This window comes from Tachysurus vachellii, chromosome 6 (genome assembly GCF_030014155.1).
Source record: "Tachysurus vachellii isolate PV-2020 chromosome 6, HZAU_Pvac_v1, whole genome shotgun sequence".
In the NCBI taxonomy this organism is placed as follows: Eukaryota; Metazoa; Chordata; class Actinopteri; order Siluriformes; family Bagridae; genus Tachysurus; species Tachysurus vachellii.
This window is the reverse complement of record NC_083465.1, coordinates 15,524,577-15,549,301: the sequence shown is the minus strand read 5'-3', so window position 1 is coordinate 15,549,301 and position 24,725 is coordinate 15,524,577. Positions and strand designations below refer to the sequence as shown.

The 24,725-nt window shown below is 41.5% G+C and overlaps 1 protein-coding gene across 7 annotated transcripts in view; it reads left to right on the top strand.

The window, feature by feature from the left end:
• zmiz1a (zinc finger, MIZ-type containing 1a) overlaps nucleotides 1–24,725 on the top strand; it is a 121,180-nt gene that overhangs the window by 80,408 nt on the left and 16,047 nt on the right. For 5 of the 7 annotated variants that reach the window (XM_060872507.1, XM_060872506.1, XM_060872503.1 and 2 more), the window contains 2 exons: nucleotides 1,349–1,462; nucleotides 5,416–5,521. In XM_060872507.1, the coding sequence (XP_060728490.1) occupies nucleotides 1,349–1,462; nucleotides 5,416–5,521 (220 nt within the window). Of the gene's footprint in view, nucleotides 1–1,348; nucleotides 1,463–5,415; nucleotides 5,522–12,305; nucleotides 12,794–19,074; nucleotides 19,094–24,725 lie in introns of those variants that run through there. The other 2 variants (XM_060872509.1, XM_060872510.1) reach the window with 2 other exon arrangements.

Sequence of the window (24,725 nt, the reverse complement as noted above, 5' to 3'; positions counted from 1 at the left end):
CAGGACCTGTTTAAACCATGATGGAAACTCCAGGAGGTTTTGTAATAAAATTGTAAAGTCTACAGTATGTCACTATTTGCAAATGCGTGGAGCAGATTTTCTACTTGTATTGTGAAACACTTTGTACTTGGATTTTACTATTTGCAAATGCATGGAGCACGTTTTGCAAATACAAACGAAAACACCCATAAGATGGCATCGCACGTATCACATGACTCCTGACAACAATCTTTCACGCCCTCCCTGAAAGAAGAATAAATGTCTAGGAGCGGTTTTGCAATCATAACTTATTATTTGTAAACACGGAGCACAAACTGCACTTGTAACTCCACATTTGTAAATATGTACAGTATGGATTTGGTCATTTTTGTGTAGACAAGGTTTTAACCTGTAAGCCTGAGACACTTGAGTGAGAAATTGTTAAAGGTGTAATTGTACACCACCGTTTGGTAACAGCGAGTGAGAGCTTGTTTTTCTCAACCAATCAGGAGAGAAACTACACACAGATTCAGTTTCTGGCTATTTAACCTGAATCACAAGATCAGGCAATGTAGAGCAAGTGTAGGTACTGAGAGTACTGAGGGTACTGAGAGTACTGAGAGTACTGAGGGTACTGAGAGTACTGAGGGTACTGAGGGTACTGAGAGTACTGAGGGTACTGAGGGTACTGAGAGTACTGAGGGTACTGAGAGTACTGAGGGTACTGAGAGTACTGAGAGTACTGAGGGTACTGAGAGTACTGAGGGTACTGAGAGTACTGAGGGTACTGAGAGTACTGAGTCAACTGTAGCCGTGTGTTTATTACTCCAGTGTGGAGTCAACTGACCTTTAAAGTGCTTTCTGAATCAGCTAATAGAATATTCATTCATTCATTCATTCATTGAGTCAGTCAGTCATTGAGTCATTCACTGAGTCAGTCAGTCAGTCTTTCTTTCTTTCTTTCTTTCTTTCTTTCTTTCTTTCTTTCTTTCTTTCTTTCTTTCTGTCTGTCTGTCTGTCTGTCTCTCTTTCTTTCTTGCTTGCTTTTGTCTTTCTTTCTGTCTGTATTTCTTTTTTGCTTTCTGTCTTTCTGTCTGTTCTTTCTTTCTTTCTTTTTTCTTCCTTTCTGTCATCTATACCTGTATAATCAGTCATAAACCCACACAAATAAATACACGTTACAGTTATAGTGTGCTGTAAAAGTCCGTATCTCAGCATGATCCTCAGCGTCCACTCTACACACTTACAGGGACATCTCCACTAACTCCTCTCTCTGCTGTCTCTCTATGACAGTTACACTGAATGTCTGCTGTGGTGGTTGGATTTAGAGCTTAGGATAGTAACTTTGCTTTCTCTTTTCCTTCAACAGCACTTACAGAACCCGGCCAATTTTCAGACAGCGGCTACAGAGCTGCTCGACTGGTGTGGAGACCCGAGAGCTTTCCAAAGGCCCTTTGAGCAAAGCCTGATGGGATGTCTGACGGTAAGACAGCTGCTGCTTCACTCCTGTTGCCCTATCAGGGGCCAGAGACGGAGGTTAAAGCAAAAGTCACGCTTCACATAGCCAGGCTCTCTCTCTCTCTCTCTCTCTCTCTCTCTCTCTCTCTCTCTCTCTCTCTCTCTCTCTCTCTGACTGCCTTTATTCCCTCTCCCACAATCTCTATCTCACTCCCACTCACTTGCCCTTTTTTCCTTCCCCGTTTCTCAGTCTTGGTTTTCATTCTATCTCGCCCTGCCCCCTTTCATTCACACACACACACACACACTCCATATCTCTGGGTTTCCCTCTCGCTCTGTCCTTCTCCCCTTTGCTCTGATAAGACACTGGTACTTAAGCACAGGTCAGGGAGAAGCATTCAACCCTGCCTTCCTCTGCTGCAGCTGCTCATCGATTATGGCAGGAGGCCAGTGACCAGCACCTCCAGCTTCACACAAACCTCTGGAGCAGACGGTAGCGCTTAGCGCTGCTGTAAAGCCGTCCGTCCCTTCCATTGATTTCCAGCAGAGACGTTTCCACTCTGCCTGTGATCAATCTCCATTCTTCAGATAATGATTTACTAAAAAACATATTGGAAAAATTTATGTCTTATCAACAGCCATGTTTAGCCGAGTGATCTCCGAGAGCGTTCTTTTGTCGGAGCAGCTGGGGGTAATGCTGGATGAATCTTCAGCTTATGGCGAGATTATGGGACTTAATGGCAAACTGAAGGAGCATCGAGTAAATGAGAAAATAATCTTTATTCTTTAAATAAGTCCTTAAAGCCCCTAAAGCCCTGTTTAAACCAGCCAACCCAGAGAATTCAGCCACTCTTTGAAACTACTTTTAGCCTTTTGCCCTTTGATTAATTGTAGTAAATTCCGCAATCAAGAGCTCATGCAGTGAACAAATTCCATCAGAGATCTCACTCGTGTCCTTGCTGACTAGCAGAAACAGCAACGCAACATGCAAAGAAGAAGAAGAAGCCGAAGTTAAAGGCAGGAATCTTTCTGCGTAGTTCGAGCGACTCTATCGTATATCATCAAAGGCTAAGCTCACAATGCAGACGACACGAGAGATTGCAAGCGAATGTCAAAACAAGTGTGAACCCGAAGTAGAGAAGGAAGATGGCTTTAGCTTTGATCTTCTGACAAGACCACCCCAAGCATAGAGATTCAGGATGACTTCATTCTGATTCAGTCTGCTGCTACTTCCTGCGTCCTGTGTATAAGTCAGTGTCTGTTTTTTCCATAATGAATGTACTGTCCTGAATCATGTCCAAATCTGTCTTCTGTAATCTTGAAAAACATTAAATACATAATGTATTCCTTTGTTTCTTTTACTTCTTTCAGGTTTTGGTCCACACCGATTCAATATAATATCTAATATATATCTTGGCAGTTTGGGTCTAGAACATTTGCCTATTCACTTTTGCATGTTTGGTGTGTTTGGGTGTGTTAAGAATTAGTGCTGTGCATCACCCCCTCCCCTTCTCCGTCTTCTCCGCCTTCCAGCACTGTTCTGGTTGTTAGGGAGATGAAAGTGAAGAGCTGATAAGAATGCTGGCCGACAGATGTGGACATGTCTTACACATTGGCCCCTCGGGCGGCAGGTAGCTCGCTGCTGCCGCTCCGTCCCCAACACACTCCTTCTTCCCAGCACACACTCTCTCTGCACTGTGCCAAATGATAAACGACGTGTCCTGTAGCCTGTCAGGAGCAATACTGACAACTGCTATTTGGGAGGGCATTGTTTCACAGTCCTTCCTCATCGTCTGCAGGCCGAGTGACCGTTTTAACCTCTGTTTTCACTTTAAGTGAAATAAAATTAGAGAATATTTTTAACGTGGATGCTGGTGGATTAATTGTTTAATAGAAATAACATCAGCAGCAGTTATATTCAATTTCAATTATTTTTCAATTTTAGGTGTGATAGCTTTAGGGTTACGGGTCTGAAGGTTGCGTGTTCAAATCCCAATACTGCCAAGCTCCTACCGCTGGGTCTCTGAGCAAGGCCTTTTACCCTCAAGTACTCAGTTATATAAATATAGGATGTATGTAAGTTCCTCAGGATGTAAATACAAACACAATCACGTCATAGAGAGTCTAGTTCAGGTTATTTTAATCAAGGGTAACGAAATGCTTAATACCGGTTTATGTAAATAAATAATTTGAGTTTGAAACAACACAATTACTCCATATCAAGTTCTTATGCTTACATTTGCATCCGCAGGCTTATGAAAGAACTGAGCAGGTCTCTGTATCCATCAACATTTGTTTCAAATTTGTAAGGTAACTTAAATTGTCAGTGGAACATCTCCACCTAACTAGAAGTAAATATCCTGGGTGTTTTTGTGTATTTCTGTCTTTTTTGATCCTGGAATGTTCTTGTTGTCGTTTTGATTCCCTCATATTCGTGCTACATGATAACACCGTACCCTCGGATCAGCCTGGTTCACTGACCCGAAATGTTGCTGGTAAATCGTATCATTTTTAGGGCCAGCATTCTGAGAAAAGAGATTACGAAGCAAAAGGCTTATGAGAGAACATTTCTAAAGCCCGCTCGAATCCGTGCTAGCACGCGTGGCACCGTGCCTGGTCCCGTACTCTTGGCAGATGCAAGTTGCAGAAGGGAAATTAAAGTTTGGCAGAAACTCGACATTTCTGCTGTCAAAACCCTGCAAACTACAGGATAAAAAATGCCTGTGGACTTTCATTCTAAGAGATGCTGTTCATCAGATCTCAGAGTGCTGTCACCACTGAATTATTTGACTATTAAAGCGTGAAAGAAAAGCTGTCTTTCCAGGTTAGCCTGTCATTCTGTTCATGAAACCTGATGTGTGTGTGTTTTTTTTTTTTATTTTTTTATTATTGACAGTCAAACACTGAAACGAAAACGTAGGTTTGGGTAAGTTGTGTAGAGTTAATAAGTGAGTGATTAGAATGTGGAGCTGATACAGTGGTGTATGATTTACTGTTTGTTAGCAGAGGTAAACTCAGCTAAAATCGACATGTCGTAGCTGACGGCGCAGATAGTGGAATGCTGTTGATCAGTGCCAGGTTTCTTTTCTGTGTGTGTGTGTGTGTGTGTGTGTGTGTGTGTGTGTGTGTGTGTGTGTGTGTGTGACAGTTTGTTTTTCTGCATGATCACTTCCTTTTTTTTGTGAAGAAACATCAGTGTTTGTGTTAAGAAAAGGAAGCTGTGTAACTGTAGCAGTCCAGGATTGTGCAGTGTTGCAGTACAGAGCAGACGTGTCATGTCTTTTAATGTTCTTCCCCATGTTCGTTTGACTGAACCCGTTTTTTTAGAGGTCGGATTAGTTCCTTTTATATTACACGTTACCTCTCGGGCCTTGTTCACGACACATTTACACTAAAATGTTGTTGTTATTATTATTTTCTGGCACTCGTCGGGCCAGGTTTAGGCTCAGGTGGGTGAGAGAACGAACAGACGCGTCTCCGGGGAAAAACCTATCAGTCCTACAGTGAGAAAAAGAACCAATACTTTCTTAACACAGAGCCACATCAGTGGAGGTGGCTGTTTTCCTTTGTTATGCATTATTCATGCAAACAGATCTGGTAAATATTTCATGTGTTTGAATGGGGAATAGGGGAAATTGCTCCACTATGAGTTCTTTTAGAGAGATATTTTGTGTAAGAGGACGAGATAAGAAGGGTGAAGGGTGTAGTGCTAACACACTCCTGGTGTAAGCTGGTCTCCTGAGGGCCTGGAGTGGAATTTTAAGCAAGAATAATTGTGAATATCTTATATAGACTTAAACAGTAGCAGTCCTGAGGACGATATTCAGAGGAGTTCAGATCGTATCCCAAAGTGCAGGGAGTTTTTATGAGTTTTTTTTTTTTTTTTTGCTGAGCACAGCAGAGGAAGAAGTGTTTCTTCTCATGCATTGGCTCTGACACCGAGACATGTTTTAACACACTCCTGGTCTGTCTCTACAGGTGGTGAGCCGTGTTGCCGCTCAGCAGGGTTTTGACTTGGACCTGGGCTACCGGCTCCTGGCTGTGTGTGCAGCCAACCGGGACAAGTTCACCCCAAAGTCAGCAGGTGAGGCCTTTCTGCTCACAGCTTTTAATACACTGCCTCCTCCCTCTGTCTCTCTATCTCTCTCTCTCTCTCTCTCTCTCACTCTCTCTCACGCCCTACAGTGCACAAGTGCACAAAAGGCCGGATGTCCATTTTCAAATGCAAGCTACCTTTTCTACATCACATGTATACATATATGAAAAGGAGACATGTCCTTGCATGCTGTATCACACGTCAGATTCAGAGCCTTTCTTGTAAATCACTCGCTCGCTCACTTCACTCAGTCGCTGTGTCGGTTGCAGAGGAAAGCCGGCTGAATTTGTATTATTTCACATGGTTTGATTGTTTTTGTCTATAGATTCCATCCGAGCAAAATATTAGCCATACAGGTGGATACATACATGGCGTGGTCCGATTTTCAGAATTTGTCTGGATAGCAGTCAGCCTTTCTTCACTTTGATATTTGCCAGTTACACAAGGAGGCAAAACATGAGGTTTTACTTTCAGCTCCAATGGAAAAGTAAGTAATTAAGTGCCCCAAAAAGCCAACAACCGCTTTCATTCCGACGCTGCTATTAAAGTCAGAATAACTTCCACATGTTATGAAGGACAGGGTTAAATGAAGTCCTATGTAAATGTTCCTACCAAAAGGAATGGCCTTGAGCTTGAGTTGTGTGAAAAAATTAAGTCACGGAGGCTGAGCAGCTATGACAAGGTGCCGCTTTCTGCAGGTGACTGTTGTTTTTTCGTTTAAACCTTATCGTCACTATGTGCATCACAAACGCCGACACCAGAATTACTTTATTTGTGTAAATGCCATCAAAATAAACTGATGGAGACTAGCGTTCATTTCTAACCGTCTCTGTTTGAAATCCTGTCATGCTCAGCCAAAGCCCAGCTCTCCTGAAGTGACCTGTTCTTGTCCATTTGTCAAAGTGAGCTACGAACGGGCATCAACAAAACACAGATAGATGGCGAGAGAGCGCTCGGGTTGAAGTGTGTGTGTATTTCATTCAGAGGAAGGCCTGACATGGCGAGCTGTGGGGAATGAAGATAAACAGATGTTTCAGAGGACTACAGATTACCAGGATCGCTGGACGCTGGGAGCCCAACCCCCACCCCCCCCACCACTCCAACCCCTGGAAAAAAAAAAAGAGTGGCTGTTTCTCTTCTGAAGATACTAAGCAGCACTGAGTATAAAGGGAGATAATATTTGACATTTATTGACGTGGATTGCACTCACGTGGCTCGTAAAACAGAGAGGAGCTGTGTAGCCACCGGTGGAGTGGTTAGGCTCCTTTGTGTCCTCTCAGCAGCGGGTTGCATTTGGAAGTAGATATGACTGGAGCTTCCCCACTCTCATGGTACAGGCATCCATCTTGGGCCTGTCACAAGGGCGTCTGCGGCCCCAGACAGCCAGACGACAGCATACAGCAGCCATAAACACTTGCTCTGCCTGGCCTTAGCATCCTTACCTATACTCAGATCCTCATTCTCTCCTTGTCTCTGTCTGTCTGCCTCTTTATTTATTTATCTCTTTCACTCTCATACACACATTTACATACAAACATACACACGCACACACACACATATACAGGTACACTGTACATGTTGAGTTGTGGTGAGAAAGTGCAGCTCAGGCGAAAAGGCCAGTGACGGGCAGGATGGCGACAGAAGGACGGCCACCCGACACCACACACTCAAGCACAGAGCCATGCTGTTCGATCAATGCACAGTCAGACAAAGATCCCCAGCCTACACTAACACACTCTACACATGCTACACACTCTTCACACTCGCACTAAACACACTCCAGATGACAAGGCCGTAGCTGTCCGTAATTAACGCAATTCAAAAAGCTTCTAATCGACCATTTATGGAATTACCGCTGCGCTGTTCGTGATTCACTGTTTGACAATCAGAATGTTATCGACAACAGCGTTATCTCAGATTCTCCGATGACCTTTTGTCATTTTGTCATTTTAATGCTCACTGAGATATACATCGACATACAGGTCGTGAATCCGAGGTGTTTGAAAGGTATGCAATACTTTTGCTTTGGCAGTTTGATAAGATTTTATGTGATGAGGAATGTGACAAGTGCAAAATACACATGCCTGCCATTTCCTATCAATAAGGGGTGTGTGTGTTAGTGAGAGAGAGAAACAGAGAGAGAGAAACAGAGAGAGAGAGAGAGAGTTTTGTCAGAGACAGGCTGAACAGAACGCTGACCTCTCTGTCAGAAGGATTAGCCTCCTGTATTAATCTGTGATTGCTGGAGTGATCTGTCCACTGTGTATGTGTGTGTGTGTCTGGATTCGGAGCTGATCTGCTTACGTGCTACAGACAGACTCCTTACCCCAGCTTTGGTGGGCGCCCCACTGACAGGGCAATAAGATAATTATTTTGTCTAACATCCAGCAGCAGCTCTTTTGTCTGTTTTGCAGAACACTTGCAGCACTCAAAGGCTTTTATCTGAACACATCTGAATTATCCTGAAATACAAACCCATCAAGTGATTCATTATTTCAGTCATCTGAGCACATTTATATCATTAAAATGTACATATTTTACCACCATTGTCGTTTTATTTTATTTTTTTGAGCTCTGTGCTGTCAGTGGTAGCAGTCAGCTGTCTTAGATCAACAGCTTGTTCTTCCCTTAGAGCATGTCATGTTGACATTTAATAGAAAGTACATTAGCATAGCGAGTGACAGCTAATGTGTTTGTCTGGCAGGACGCGTCTCTCTCTCTCACACACTCCTCTGTTCGGCGGCCTGCTATTGTTTACACTTTTCTCTACCAATTTCATCGCCATAAGACCCGTTTTTGCTGGCATGCGAGAGCAAAGATAGCACGCCATTGTTCTTCTTGAGATGTTACGACAGACTAATTGCGAGGTGCGATCCTGGTCGAGTGTTTTTTTTTTTACGTGCCTTTCTGACTAGTTTTAGCAAGTGGCACAGAAGACAGTTGCGATTGGATACACAACAATACACCGTTGTGTACATGAAGTGTTCAGAACACTTCATGTACTGAAGCCTCCCTCGGTTCATCTGCACTGAACTGAGACTTGGGTTTATAAAAAAATAAATAAAAAAGTGGAAGTTATTGGTTTCTAATAAGGGAAGTATGATGTACTAGCGTTCATAATGCTGGGAATTTTGCCTTGTTTGCTTTGTTTGCTTATTTATTACTTATTACAGAGACGTTCCGTAGCTGGGCTGCTATTGCTATATATTTTGTTAACACAGGAAAAAAAAAAGTGTTAGAACGCATCCCAAGCATATTTCTTTATTCTTCATTTGTTTTTATATTTCTTTTTCTGACCAAGCTTCCATTATGCTCCTTTTAAAGGAGTTAAAGTGTTGAAAGTAACAGGACAGGGCATTCCTTTATTTATCTCTGCATCAAATGAACAAATAAACAACATCTGGTTTTAACTAACATCTGTGCTCGAGGACATTATGATATTCCGTGATATTTTTTTCCATTAATTGTTTACGTTCTTCGTCCCATGATCTTTCAGATATTCGGATAGCGCAGCTTCCTGTTGAACACAAGACTTGTGGAATATTCCAGAATATTTCCCAGAGTTGAATGTGGAGTGTTTTTGTAGCAGAAATGTCAGTTTTGTAATGGCGGTGTCGTGGAAAATGATGCTTTAAGCACTAGATGTTTGATTCAGTTTCAGTTTATTTGTATAGAGCTTTATTTGTTTAGCGCTTTTAAAGCAGCTTTACAGAACATAAGAAACAATACAAAAAGTTTAATATTAAGATTTATAACAGATATATTTAAATGTGTTTGTATTTCTCCCCAATGAGCAAGTCTGAGGCGACTGTGGCAAGGAAATAACTCCCTTAGATGGTAAATAAAGAACCCCTGAGAGGAACCAGACTCAAAAGGAGAACCCAACCTCATGTGGGTGACACTTGAGGGTGTGATTATAAATATACAGTCCAACAATTGTGTATTGATGACGAGGTCGTTATCTTCAATGGCCACATGGAGTTGGCATCTCCTCTTTGAATGTCTGAATACTTCATGATGCAGAATCCAACTGGAGCTGGTACATCTCTAGATGTGTCAGGATCCTCACATGGTTGACCTCATCTCACTGAAGGTCCAAAATCTTCATGATATGGAGCACAACTGGAGCTGGTACAATCTCTGGATGTCTAAGGATGGGTCGAGATGTTAAATGCGTTCATGTGTTCTTGGAAAAATAATAGGATTTATGAAGCATTTTAATGATTAGATATATATCTGAGGCAACGTGTAGCCACATACACTGCACTGTATGTGGGATTTTTATTAATGATCCCAGTTATTTATCTAACAGGTTTGTGTTAAGTGAACTTGACCCATGTTTAAAACATATAACATGTAAGTCAAATATCAGTGGGACACAAATGGCTCCTCGATCACAAAATCACGCTCTTGTTTATGTCTCTGCTTCCGTATTCAATCATTTGCAGGACTTTGATGCAATGCAGAAGCTCTCAGCTGTTCAGTTTTGAGTGGTGCTCTGGTGGCTTTTGGGCATCTAAACGATGACTTAACACCCAAAGTGAGGGACGAAGATTGATAGTATCCAGCATGCACCCTGACTCCTTACAGCAGCTCGGTGAAAAATCATCCTCCTCTTAATTTTCGGCACCCTCCGTCGCAAAGCGTGAGCTGCCATGTTAATGCACTCAGCCGTCTCCTTGAGCGATGCTTCTCACTTCTCATCGTAGCAGCACAAAACTTGCAGCTTTCTACCGCTTTCTACTTAATCACATTTGTTTGTGCAACTTGGGGTAAGAAAAGCCTCGTTAGACACAGCTGATTGCTCGAGAAGACACGGTGATGAGCGTTTTTATGTTTCAAGCGACGGACCTGGTGAAGGTGGAAGTGAAAGGAGCTGCGGAGCTGCAGCAGTGAGGTGTAATTACAATCCTCCTGTAGTGCAAACATAAAGAATGTCACTGCTTTGCATAAGAATTTCTCTCAGCATGTTGTAAATCAGCCCAACTGGAAGGAAGCGTCAAGAAAGAGAGCACCCAATCTGCCAGGCTGCCGGTGACAGATCGCTTTCCTCGGCCGTGCCGTATTTTACATGTCATATCCACGCATGCAGTTTACAGAGCTGATGCGAATGCACAAAGCAGGAAACCCAAGCCCAGGGCTCTCCCTGTGGCACACATGCCTGCCGCAAACCATTCTTTCTCCCTTCTTTATTCAATTCACAACCCAGTGATCAGAAATCCACTGCCTTGCTTTCTCCTTGTGGAGCTTTAACTCTAATGATGTGTAATTAGTAAGCCAGAATCTCTTGTGTTTGTAATGTAATCAACCCCTGCAGTGGGGAGAGGAGCAGGCTGAAATAATGAACAGGACTGCATTCGCCTCTAACGAGGCCACTGTTTTGACATGTTCTGTGCTCTGTCCAGCTGATGAAATCGCTCAGCAACAGTTAAAACCGGAGTTCAGTCCTCATGTAGTACTCGGCAACCGTCAACGTTTCCGAGTTTCGGCGCAATCGAAGCTCATCAGAACTCGGCGCACACACACCCCCCCAAAAAAAAATGCTTCTTTGCATCCTCCCAGATGTGTGAGAAGCGAGGACTGTATTGTTGGAGAGCTGCTATGACTCATTGCATTTGCAGTAAGAGGAAGCTCAATTTCCTGTCTGAGCCGGCTTCATCTCCTCGCCTCTTTAATGTAGCCTGCAGCCTTGACATGTCTTCACGTTGCTATGACTTCTTTCACCCTGCAGAAATATAATATTGAAGGACGCATTCGGAGTCTCGGTCTACAAGGTCGCTCTGGCCCTGATGCTTTAATATATAATGTCTGAACAGATGATTTATTCTTAATTGCGTGACAGCGAGTAGAAAAGCATGAGCATAATCTTTAGCAGCTTCAGGTTAAAGCTGCAGATGATGCAGCATGATGCTATGCAACAATTCAACAACTCTTTATTCAGTGATTAACAGAGACCCGGCATTGACAGCTTGGGAAAAAAGCAGGATCCATTTTTAAATTCAGTGGTTATAATCAACCCTCATCATCAGGGGAATTAAAAACCAACAATTTTCCCATCAACGTCACCCTCTCTGATAGTGCGGCTAAGACGGTTCATTTGGACTTAATTAATCAGCGTAATTTGATGTCACTAGTGTCAGACAAACCCACATTAACTCACAGCGATTAGCTTCACCAATAGGGAGGAATCCCCTGCTTTGGTAACGGTAATCACTTTTTTCAAGCACAGCTTTGACTGGATTGATTCAGGCTTGTTGTTTGGGATTTTTTCCCATCGCTCTCTCTCTTGTGATGCTTTGGCTATGGGCCAAGACACAGACCGTCTGCCACGTTAGGCACCATCCCCCTTTGCACGTCTGAAATGTGAGCCGCCTGCATATTTCCCTCTTGCTCCCTTCGGGGCAAAGTGGCACGCTGTGCATGTGTATGCGAGTGTGTGTCTGAGCTTGTGTGTGTGTGTGTGTGTGTGTGTGTGTGTGTCTGTCCATCCATCTCGATGTGATGGGGACATTAGGCAAAGGTGCAATAGATCACTAAAGAGAGAGAGAGAGAAAGAGAGAGAGACTGGGGACATTGCACATCCAAGGTGAGAAAGGATTTGCTTTATTCTCTCTCTCCTCTCTCACTCTCTCTCTCTCTCTCGCTCTCTCTCTCTCTGTCTCTGTTTCGCTCTTTTGCGCTCTTTCTTTTTTGCTTCCTTTTAACCCCTTTGAAACCAGAGAGAGCTTCCTGTTCATTTGTGGCTTTGCACTGCAGATGCTTTACAGGCATGCGGTCACTCTTCCAGCAGCGTGTGTGTGTTTTTGTGTGTGTTGGAAAGTGGAGAGTTGTGTGTGTGTGTGTGTGCGCTGTGTGAAGTTTTGAAGAGCTTAACCTGATTCCCTGTGGCCCAGTGTCTCAGAGCATGAAGGAGCCGGTGGCAGGTACAGCAGGAGCCCATTAGCACACAGCTCCATCTGTGATTGGCTTTGCCGTGGAAATCCAGAGACCGCTTCTGAATAATTGATGTGTATCGTGCAGTCACTGGACAGACGAAAGAAGAGAGAAAACAGAGTCATGGTGCCCTGAGAAACAGACAGACCGAGTGAAAGAGAGAGAGGAGCGGGGGAGAGACAGAGAGGCAAACAGGGAGGGAAGAACAGGGAAGAGATCAGAAAGCTCGAAGATTTTTTTTGGAGTTGTTTCCCACCCGCTTGAGCCTCGTTTCCCGCGCTGGGAGGAGAATGGGCTGAGACGTGCTGAGACAAAGCTTGGCCATCGGTAAGTCTGTTTGTAGCTGAGTGTATCAGTAATGTCTGGAGACAGAGGTGTGTCTGCTTATGTGTGTGTGGGTGGGTGTGTGTGCGTGGGTGTGGGTGTGTGGGCGGGTTCCAGAGTGGTACTGTATCTGCTTCAAGCTACTGGTATGAGCTTAGCCTCCATGGGGCTCCAGAGGGTTTCCCCACTGTGCCTTTAACTAATGGAAAGCGAGTTGTAAAGCATGACTGGAGCTTCCAGTGCTGTGAATGATCGAGCTGTAACAGCTGACTACATTTGACCCACTTCCTGCTCACACACTGAGAGAGAGAGAAAAGGTCCGAATGGGCTTGATTATTTCTCGTAGAAGAGCTGACCTACTTGAGGCTGGGTTTTTTTGGCAGTCCTTTAGCTGTTTGACATGAGCCATGCGACAGCTCGGCTCCAACTGCTCGCCCAATTACACAGAGCAGCTCGGGACGCTCTTAGAACCCAAGCCTGTGTCTGCACTGTGTAGCATAGCGGCTGTGTGGTCATTTCACTACCAAAAGAAATATCACTATCTTTCATTTTCATGGAGTGTTTGTTTGGATCTAATATGTGGCTCAGGTATTCTGTTTGCATTTTTAAAAATGTGATTTAGCACCTCATCTTTTTCAAAACGCACCAGAAAAATACTCCTTACATCCCCAACCGTTGCTGCTGCTCTGCATCTGCGAGACTTCCTGTATTTCTCACTCTACCTTCTGGGGCAAAAGTTGTAGTGAAGTAACAGATGTTTTGGCACAAGAGAAATGAAAAGGCTGATGGTTGCTATATTTGTTGATCAGTTTGTTGCTGTGTTTGGAAAAATATGAACAAATGATGCTCACTCCCAAAACTTTCCAGGACTTACATATGTGCATACAGCAGAAAGGGAATATGGGGAGTTGTGAACTTGTGAAAGTTAGATTTGTAGTGAATAGGGAGGAGGTTCCAGTTGTTTCTTCTCCCAGTTTGAGCCCCAACTACACTGTTAGTGTAGCCAGTATTGTAGACTGGCAAATGTTGTACTGTTGCTGTATCATCGACAGTAGGATTTATGACATGACTGATTTCATTATGTGTGTATGTGTGTTTGGCTCAGTACAGCTTTGTAGGCATCATGCATCATCATTAGTACTGTTTCCAGTAAACACCATTATCGTGTCATTTTGTCCGAAAAATTATTTTATTTATTATATATGAATATTACTGATACCAAATTATATTAGGGAATTTTCTGCTTGTAACTGATAAAATCAAACCTTTGGTAGTGCACTGAAGATTTTAAACCCAGCTGCAGAAAGCATAGATTTAAATGCCTTTGAATCCACTCTCTTCAGGATAAAGCACCTAATAGAGATGAATGAGTGAACGTTAAACGCTGCTTTTGGATGCTGTTGTCTGGAAAACACTGACGCGAATATATTTCATTGATTAGATGGCTATCAAATTTCACACAGTACGTGCCAGGCATGAAGCAGACAAGACTGGCCTCATACTGGGTCATAAACACTGCTCCACAATGGAAAGAGATGGATGGACAGACGGACATGCAGACAGACATGCAGACAGACATGCAGACAGACATGCAGACAGACATGCAGACAGACAGGCAGACAGACAGACAGACAGACCGTTACATGTTAAGTGTACTTGTAAAATTTACGAGGTTTCTGAGAAAACAAATTGTTTCCTTGAAAATGGTAGTTGCTCCTCATAGATTGTAGAGATTTTCATATTATTATGCATATTACACAATGAGTATTGAGAATACTGTAGATAGTAATATATTATATCTAGTGGTTCATTTTAATTTACACTTTAATGCAGTGAGGAAGTTGTTTGGAGTAAAACATGAATCAAGCAAGAAAGAGATATTAGATCCAAGTTCTATGTTGAATTGCCAAACAGGACCTGAATTACGGAGTGTCAAAAGCAAGCTCCACAACAGATAAGTGTAACACTGTGATTGCTGTGTACTGAATGTCCCGTGTAGAACCAGTTAAGTCATTAACATGCAGCATTGAACTGAAGCCGTCTTTAGTATAAAAACTCCGGTTAATGCTCTGTTAGAGTGGTGTGTGCGACTTTTAACAGACAAAACGGTGAAATGCTTTGTGGTTTTCTATAATCAGCATCCTGCGGTTTGCGAGTGATGCTGCCTCCTCCGTGAGGTGCGGTTAATAGCTCGGCTTTTTCTGGAGCTTGTTTGTAGACAGTGGTACAATCATCTCCTCCACAGTCCATTCACACAGCCTGAGCATTTTGCTATACAGGAGATTTCTGGGGCTAAAAAAATTGGTGGATTGAATTGTGTGTGTGTTTTTTTTCTTTGTTATTGTAACCTCTCATGTGCTAACAATAATTTGAGCTACACTAGTCATAACACCAGGCTGGAGTCTTTCTTTTCTGCTCAGGTGAGAGCTGTTTTGTTGATAATCCAGCCAGGGTTATAGTTCCTGTCAGCAGTATTATATTAGCACCGTGATTTATGATAACAACGGCATTTCAGAGACCTTAAGCCTAACCCATGTTACAGAATTGTATGATTACTTGTTACTGCCAATGAAATGAAGTCGGTTATTATTTTGGGATCAAGTCAAGTGCACAAGGATCCAAGTATCTCTGAAATGTTTTTCTCAGACACCACAGTCTACTTAATACTCTTACAAGAAATATCACATATCCTACTACAGTAGGAATCACTTCACCCACTAGTCTTACACAGCAAATAATAGACACTAATTGTCATGAGGTAGAGCAAAAGATCTGTCAAGTTTATTTGTTAGTTCTGATGTACATTCAATGTGAAATGCTGTTTATCTGATTAGCTAGCAGACGACTAGCTATCTGTTGAGTAGAGCACTTTTTTCAGTATCTGTTTTGTATTGATCCTCTTTTTATTATAGGGTCTACATACATTACCAAATGATGCACTATTTGTTCGTATCTGTGGATTAGAAGCAGTTTAGTAACTTAGTAGAAATAGCGGGCCAGGCTAGCACACAAGAGAGCTGTAAGGAATCTCACACACTTTATTCCAGTTATATTTGCTTCTTTCACTCTTTTTGGCTGACACTTTTATCTAAAGGGTCTTGAACTGAGCAATTGAGGGTTACGGATCTTGCACAAGGACCCAGTCATGGCCTCTTGGCAGTGCTGGGATTTGAATTCACAAGCTTCTGATCAGCAGCACAAAGCCTTAACCACCGACATGCCATTTCCTGTTTTCTAGAAATAAATAATACTAAATACTTCAGTACCATATATAATCTCACATACATACTGGCTTTATATTTTATGTGTAAAAATTGTTGTTTGATATTAAAAGAGCTGTTAAATGGTAATAAAAATAATAAATATGAGTTTATAGCATTTAAATAATAACTAAAGGATGTTCTTTTTATCTGCTTTAGTTCGGTCTGTAGAGACGTATGTATTTTGTGATTAAGGCTAAATTTCTGTCTATTCTAAAGAAGTGTAAACTTTTATAGTTTTGCGGAATGGATTCTAAAATATTTATTGTATTTAAATGCTTATAAATGTACATAGAGGCAAACAAAATGCACATGAAGCAGACTATGCATATGCATTATGAATTCTGTAAAAGATGAATTATAAATATCTGCATTGTCACTAAATAAAATAACTGACGCTGACACAATTAATGAAAGAAATATTAAGGAAAGATCTATTCATTTTTATTGAACCTAAGTTGCTTTGCAGCCAGTGAGTTTTTTTTTTGTCTTATTGAAGAACTGACGTGTAGTAAAAGGAAACAAATACTGTATAAACAAGATGTGTGCTCTTTATAAGTAGCTCATGAGATGCTTACTGATAAGGGGCTGAGAATAAAATAGTTAAATAAATATACATACCTGTGTTGATTTACAGATATTCATATGATTTGGAAGTGAAACAGAATATGTTTATATATGTGTGTGTATGTATATATATATTAGAATATTCATGTTTAAGAAATTTTAAGAAATGTTTTTGTTTTTGTTAAAACTAGTGAGTCTGATGTTTTAAAAATGTTAAATAATCTATCGTATTTACAACCATAAAGAAATTTGCATGTCTGTAGCGCACCTTGGAGTGATAAAGTGTACTACTGCAGGGTTAAATGTTTAAATGCACTAATGTTTCTGGATGTTGAATCCCAGATGAAATTAACGTACATACTGTATAGTCATTAACGGATCAAACATCAGAGTGAATTGAGTTATTTATGGATTGCAGCAGTGACTCTTTTTGGCTGTGATTCGGCAGTTCAGGCTGAAAAGTGCTGAGCAAGCAGTGTAATGGACTGAAACCCTCAGGGACATCGGAAACGATCAACTTAACCCACTGGATGTCATCCATAGAGTTTAGACATTTCTCCACAAATTCTGTCTGTGTTAAGTTTAGTGATATCAGGAGCGTGAGGAATTCAGACACTCATTTTTATATATAGACCGGAGAAGGAATAGTACATCTGTAAAGGATTTCATACAGTTGTGCTCAAAGGTTTCTGAAAGAAATTGTAAAACATTGCTATTCATTTAGAAAATATGACTGATAATGCAATGCAACAATTCTTATTTAAGGATTGTGGTCACGTGAAGTCATTAATTATCACATAGTAGTTTGAGTCCTTTTTAAAACCTTGAATGTGCAGAAACATTATAAAAACACAGGTTGACACTATTAAAGGGAGGTTTCCACACCTGTAACCTCATAGTAATTGTAATTAGTATCTGTGCATTAATAGTCCCAGTTCACGAGGTGATGCACTGACTTGGCTGGATACTGCACCATGGGGGAGACAAAAGAACTGCAAATGGACCTGCGTAATAATGTAGTTGAACTTTATTAAGTAGGAAAAGGATATAAAAAGATCTCAACACTTGAAAATGCCAGTCAGTACTGTTCAAACTCTGATAAAGAGCTGGAAAATAAGAGGTTCTGTTGATATTAAGCCACAGTCAGGTAGACCGAGAAAGATTTCAACCACTGCCAGAAGAATCGTTCGGGACGCAAAGAATAAGCAGAATAAGGAGGTACTTGAACACAAATGACTTGCAAGGTCGAGGAGAAAGCCGTTACTGCGCCCATGCCACACAAAGGCCCACCTTCTGTACGCCAGACAGCACCTAGACAACCCTCACAGCTTCTGGAGCAGAGTCATTTGGGACCAAAACTGAACTTTATAGTCACAAGCATGAACGCTATGTTTGGAGAGGAGTCAATAAGGCTTACGGTGAAAAGCACACCATCCCCACTGTAAAGCATGGTGGTGGATCTGAAGTTTTGGGGCTGTGTGAGCTCCAGTGGCACAGGGATGTTAGTAAAATGATGGCAAGATGAATGCAGCATGTTATCAGAAAATACTGGCAGACAATTTGCATTCTACAGCACGAAAGCTGTGACGCGCTTGGATGTACAAACATGACAATCATCCAAAGCACAAAGCAAGGTTTACTCTCCAATGGCTACAGCAGAAAAAGGTGAAGGTTCTGGAGCGTCTCCTGGCCTCAATATCAATGAGCCACTTTGGGGAGATCACAAACGTGCAGTTTGTTCAAGAAAACCAAAACATTTACTGGAACTTGAGACATTTTGCTAAGAAGAATGGGCAGCTATACCACCTGAGAGAATTAAGGAGCTCATGCACTATTATTCCAAAAAAAAAACTGTATGCTATCATTGATGCTAAAGGGGCAATGCACCATATTAAGCACTGAAGGAATGCAAACATTTGAACAGGGATTATTTTCTTACTTACTTTTTTGTCGTTTTGTTTGATGATTGTGCCATTCTGTTATGCCTTACATATAAAATCCTATAAGAAATAAAATACAATTGTTTTGCCTTCTCACTCACGATTTCTTTAAAAAAAATGGTAAACATTATGCAAATTCTCCCAAGGTATGCAAACTTTTGAGCACAACTGTATAATACATCGAACTCATTGTTCAGCTAAACAAGGCAAATACTTTTTTTTCCATTAGTGGGCCATTTAACACTTATAAAACAAAATGCACTGAAATATATAAGTAAATGTTTGCCCTTTTTTATTATTTATTTATTTATTTATTTAATAGGCAGGTCAAATTTTGCATTCCTGTACATAACTGCTTCAGGCTTCCTGACTGTGACCGAGGGCTGTTCATACCTCATCAAGTCACTCATCTAAACACTGATTTTTTTGTTAATGCTGCATTGTTTGTGTTGACGTTTGCTTTGCCCCCATGAGTAAAATGTTGAATTTGAACCCTACAGAAACCAACACCTGCAGGAGATGTCAAAGTGACTCAGGTACTCTTCTGTGTTCTAGCTTCATTTGGTTTGTGTGAAACATCCAACGGAGAGCTCGTTCTCTCTGTTCCTCTGTCTTTCTCCCTTTGCCATTGTCACCCTGGACATTCATTCTGTTTATTTATTTATTTATTTTTATTCATCTGTGAGCAGTCACAGGAGCTGAGTCACAGTGACACAGATGCTTTCGATGTGCTTCCTCTCGCGGGGGTGTGTGTGTGTGGCTCGTTGGCTGCTAAATAGGCATCCATAACTGTATCACAGAAGCATGTGCTGCTCAGTTCTGTTTTGTTTGATCATATTTTCAATAGTACTCTGCACTCACTTAATACCACAGACAAGGAAAAGCTTTTTAGACCGTGCCAGTCATTGCCAGTTGCCTCTTTATTTTCTTACTACATATTACTACGTATGTATAAGCAAAACCTCCATCTGTGTGTCCTTCACTTCTGGGGCCGACCTCTGTGTTGTTAATGCCTTTTTCTGTTGTGCGTACTTATGACGATAGTGTACAATACGATGATGTGCTTACCTAAAATCAAGCTATTTCTGTTGATGCTATAAAAAAAAAACTTCAGTGAGGCTACATTGTAGGATTCTCTGGCAGCTCAAATATTATATCTGAACTGACAAAAAAATCAACATAGTTCCTCTGTTCGGATGACAGGGATTTAACAGAACAGGAATATGTTGTCATTTGGAACGAATAGATGATGTGTTCTAGAAAGGTGCAAGTATGAATAGGAGAGCTTTCTGTGTGAGACTACAGACCCTGCAGGACACCTTATAAAAGTTCAGAAATAAACACAAACGTGAGGACATCTTTAGTAACTGCATGACTCAGGGTTGCAGGTTAAAAATTACGGGTAGGTATAAACAAAAATATTAACCCACTAATCGTGATTATTTCTATAGTGGCAGTGTTTGTGTTAAACGAATAAATAATAATAAAAACTTGAAGCTTAAGCTAGGTCTGCTTTGGGTTTAAAGGCACGTATTTTAGTACAGTTTTGATCCAGATCCAGATCGTGGCATTGCGTTCCACCCCTAGAGCTTGTGTGTCTAAAACGTCCGAATTGTAGTGGGTATAATAGCGTGTGCAGCTCACCTGCTGTGTGTGTACAGATCTGTCCTGAGCCATTACATCAGCAGTAGGGGAGGCCACGGTGTGACTCCGGCAGGCTTTATTAGGTCCCACGGCATGCATGCAGCCTGCACACAGGATCAGCTGTAGTTTTAATTAGTATGTAGGCTTCCCTCATAAGGAAGGACCTGCACGCTGTCATTAGATAACAGCAGAGTGCTGCTGGGAACACACTCCTACTGCACCTTCACACACTAAACATCATCTCTGCACAATCACAGGCAGGGAAAAGAGATCTAAAAGAATGACTCTACTTTTTTTTTTATTTGCTTGATGAAAGTGCTGAGATACCCCAAATATTGTTAACACAAATAGTTGCATAATATTTTGCGAAGACACACACACACACACACACACACACACACACACATATATATGCGTATAGTTTACTGAATTCAGTTTGTACTTAAGCAGATGGAGAGTAGAATTGTGAGCATGTTTTAGTGGGTGGTAGTTGTATTCTGCCTGTCTAGCATGTGAATATACACACTGCTAAATCGCCCCCAGAGTTTTTTTGGTGTAATCTCACAGAGGAGCCTTGCTGGTTTGCTGGTAATGATTTATGTTGTCGACACACTTATCTGGTTCCCATGGCGACTTTTCACCAATTTAACGCATGTGATGTTGAATAAAATTACTAAGCACATCCTGCTAAGATCAGATGATAAAATAACTACCACTAAGCGTCATGACTTTACATTTCAAAACACCAAAATAGAACACAGTCAGCGACCTCGGCCTCATACTGAGGTGCACCAGCGCATGTCTCTAACCACAAATATTCTTCCAAGATGTTATTCGAGGAGGAAGGAGCAAGAAATCCACATTTATACTGGTACCAATGGGACCAATGGCCTGGTATTATAACTTCAAATATTCTGGAGATTTCTCTTGACCAGCTTGCACTTGTTTGCATGGAAACAGATTGAAAATTTTAAAATGATATAAATATGGAGATTTTTCCAAAGTTGGCCACATATATCTTTTCAAAAAGTGTAAATAGGATATTAGGTGTCAGATTGTCTTATAGTGATATTTTGCATGTTCACCACATTTGTTATGATATTGTAAAGACTTAAAGTAACAAGCTGAATTCATATAAGAACACATCTTTTCAGAAATGATGATGATGATGATGATGATGATGATGATTATTATTATTATTATTATTATTATTATTATTATTTATTAGCTGGCTGAATGATGTTATTGAAGAGCAGGAGGCGGCCTGTTCTCTGGTGTCATGTGGATATAACAAGACAACAGGACATGGACAGCCATCCTGGATTGAGCACTAATAACCTCACCATGCAGACAGAGAGAAAGAACAGAGGAATAAAAGTAGAGCAAAGGAAATGTGATGGAGGATTAGAGAAAACGGGGTTGAATATTGTTTCAATTTTAGAAGATAGTGATTTGGGTCATGTCGTCTGGAACAGTAATGGCCATTGTGTTCTAAAAGGCTAACCTAACACTCACTTTCATGATCATTCCCTGCGAATTGCTTATTACATCGAAAGAAATATTGCCCTTTAGACATGGAAAACCTACCTAATAATATAAGATAAATCCTTTATGAGATCAGATTAACATGCAGATAGAACGACTTTCAGAGTAACTATCCAAAACATCATCACTTTATAATTCTCACCACTCTTAATAATCAAATCTTCTTTTCCCACAGCCTGCCTCTTCACATGCAGAGATGTAATACATTCAATGAATAAGTAATGGAAAAGACGAGGGCACTGTGCTGTGTTTGGCACAGTGGGCTGCCCGCTCGGGCCAGGCTGAAATCTGCTATCTGATAAGGCCAGACTGTGATTATTGAGTCAAGTGGAGTTCTCCACTTTGATGGCTTTGTTCGTTTTGGCCTTTTTCCATTATACCACTGTCTATTTGTTGCAATCTCCATTTTATTAGTGACGGAGAGGCTTTGTCGTACTTAAAAAAGCTCATAACAAGCCGGTGGTTGAAATGTGGTGCAGGAATAGGGGTGCAAGGCCTATGGGGTGAGCTCACATTTTTCAACCAGATTTTGGAGGCTATTTGTGTAACCAGGGTAACAAAGACCACTGGAGACCTGCATATTAGAGGATTTACCGTGCTCAGTAGGAGGGATCGATGGGCATCAGTTCACTAAACCACAGTGTGTAGAAAACGGGATGCAGCGTGAGGAGGAGTGCATCTGAGATGAGGCAGGTCTGAAATCTTGTTTGCCAGCTGTCTGGTGGGCCACGGACTGTTCTTTCCTCAGCAGATCCGTTGAACTACAGAATGATCTGACATGTTTGGATCAGCAGAGCTTGTTTCGTGGGAATCACCCTGAGACTACGATATTTACATCTTTTTGCAGAAGTGCAGTGAAGTTTAGAAACACATCTTCATGCTAGTACAAGCTGGCTATGGAATAAGAATACCATAATGCACGTTATACACGTCATGCACAAAAAAATAAGGAAACACATTGGATTTCGATGAATGAAATATTCAAGTTAAAAATCTCTCTCTATATATTGTGTAATTTATTGAGAATAAAATTATATGCCGGGGGCACGGTGGCTTAGTGGTTAGCACGTTCGCCTCACACCTCCAGGGTCGGGGGTTCGATTCCTGCATCCACCTTGTGTGTGTGGAGTTTGCAGGTTCTCCCCGTGCCTCAGGGGTTTCCTCCGGGTACTCCGGTTTCCTCCCCCGGTCCAAAGACATGCATGGTAGGTTGATTGGCATCTCTGGAAAATTGTCCCTAGTGTGTGATTGTGTGAGTGAATGAGAGTGTGTGTGTGTGCCCTGCGATGGGTTGGCACTCCGTCCAGGGTGTATCCTGCCTTGATGCTCGATGTCCCGAGGTAGTTCGGATAAGCGGTAGAAGATGAATGAATGAATGAATGAATGAAAATTATATGCCAGTGGTCACTAAAATCATCAACCCATTGAAGGCTGGATTTAAAATCAAACGAATCAAACAATGAAAATCAACGTAAAAAAAAATTTAATTACAGGCTGATCCAACTGGCAGGAATTTCATGATGGTAACTCATAATGTAAGTAATATAGCCTGTGGTACTACTTGGCAGCTGTAGATGCTCCGATGCATAACATCCCAGAAATTCTCAATTGGATTGAGGTCTGGGGAACGTGAGGACCAGTCAATGCCACCAATGCCATCATCATCCAGAAATTCCCTACACACTCTAGCAGCATGAGATCGAGCATTGCCAAGTACAAGGACAACCTCCAGGGCCCACTACATAAGTGTAAGTTCTGACAGTAGTTCTGAGTATTTCGTCCCGGTTCCTATCAGCAGTAAGATATTGTTGGCTAGCACCTGGATGTCTGTGCAACCATTTAAAGGACATTCCTCCCCCAGACAATCACTGACCCACAGCCAAACCGGTCATACTGGAAGTTGTTGCAGGCAGTGTAACGTTCCCCACTGCATCTCCAGACTCTTTCATGTCTGTTGTATGTGCTCAGTGTGATCCTGCTCTCATCCATGAAGAGAACAGGTTGCCATTGGCCGACCTTCCAATTCTGGTGTTCTCTGGCACAGCACTGGGCTGTAATCACAGGTCCCACTAGAGAATGTCGGGCCCCCATGTCATGCTTATGGATTTCTGACAGTTTGGTCTGGAACGTGCTCACCAGTAGACGCCTGGAGGTCATTTTTTAGGGCTCTGGCAGATAACGCTCCTTCTGCTGGGTTGCTTCCCTTCTGTCCAACTTTCCTCATGTCTCTTCATGTCTCCTGGTATCTAATCCATGCTCCTCAAACTCTACTAGGAGACACACAAACCTCCTTGAGACAGCACATATGGATGTGGAGGAGCTGGACTACCAGGGCACCTGATTGGGTTGCAGGTATTGTCTCATGCTACAAATAGTGACAAGGATCCTAATAGAACACAAAATTAGAGACAAACCAATGAGGAAGGATAAGGAGGGAGCAACTGTCTTCAAAACCGTTCCCTTTTGGGGTTTTTTGCAGCATGTTGTTAGTTCATTCATGCTTCCTGACTGACAGATTGATATCCCTGAAGTTTACTCCACTTGGTGTTATATTGTGATGATTGAGTGTTTTCTTATTTTTTTTTGAGCAGTGTTTATTTAGAGTGAGAATTAGTACAGCAAAGAAAACAAAGAACGTATATATTAATAATGTATACATTTATATCTTGTGTAGACTTAGGGCTTGTTTAAATGTTTAAAGAGCATCATTTGTGGTGAAGATGAATGTAGTTCAGCCATGAAAATATATTTAGTTTTGCACCTAATTTTTAAATACAATCTGTTCTATGATCATTTAAAGCCCACTGGTTTCTCATTAATACTCCATACGTTATCAGTGCTATATCAGTTTTATCAGTGATAATGTCATGTCTTAATTATAATACATTTTGCACTGTGTTAAATTGCACATATTATTGTGGCTATCGTGATTACTATTACAATTACGGATCGATAATGTGCACCCAGTGCCAGGGGATC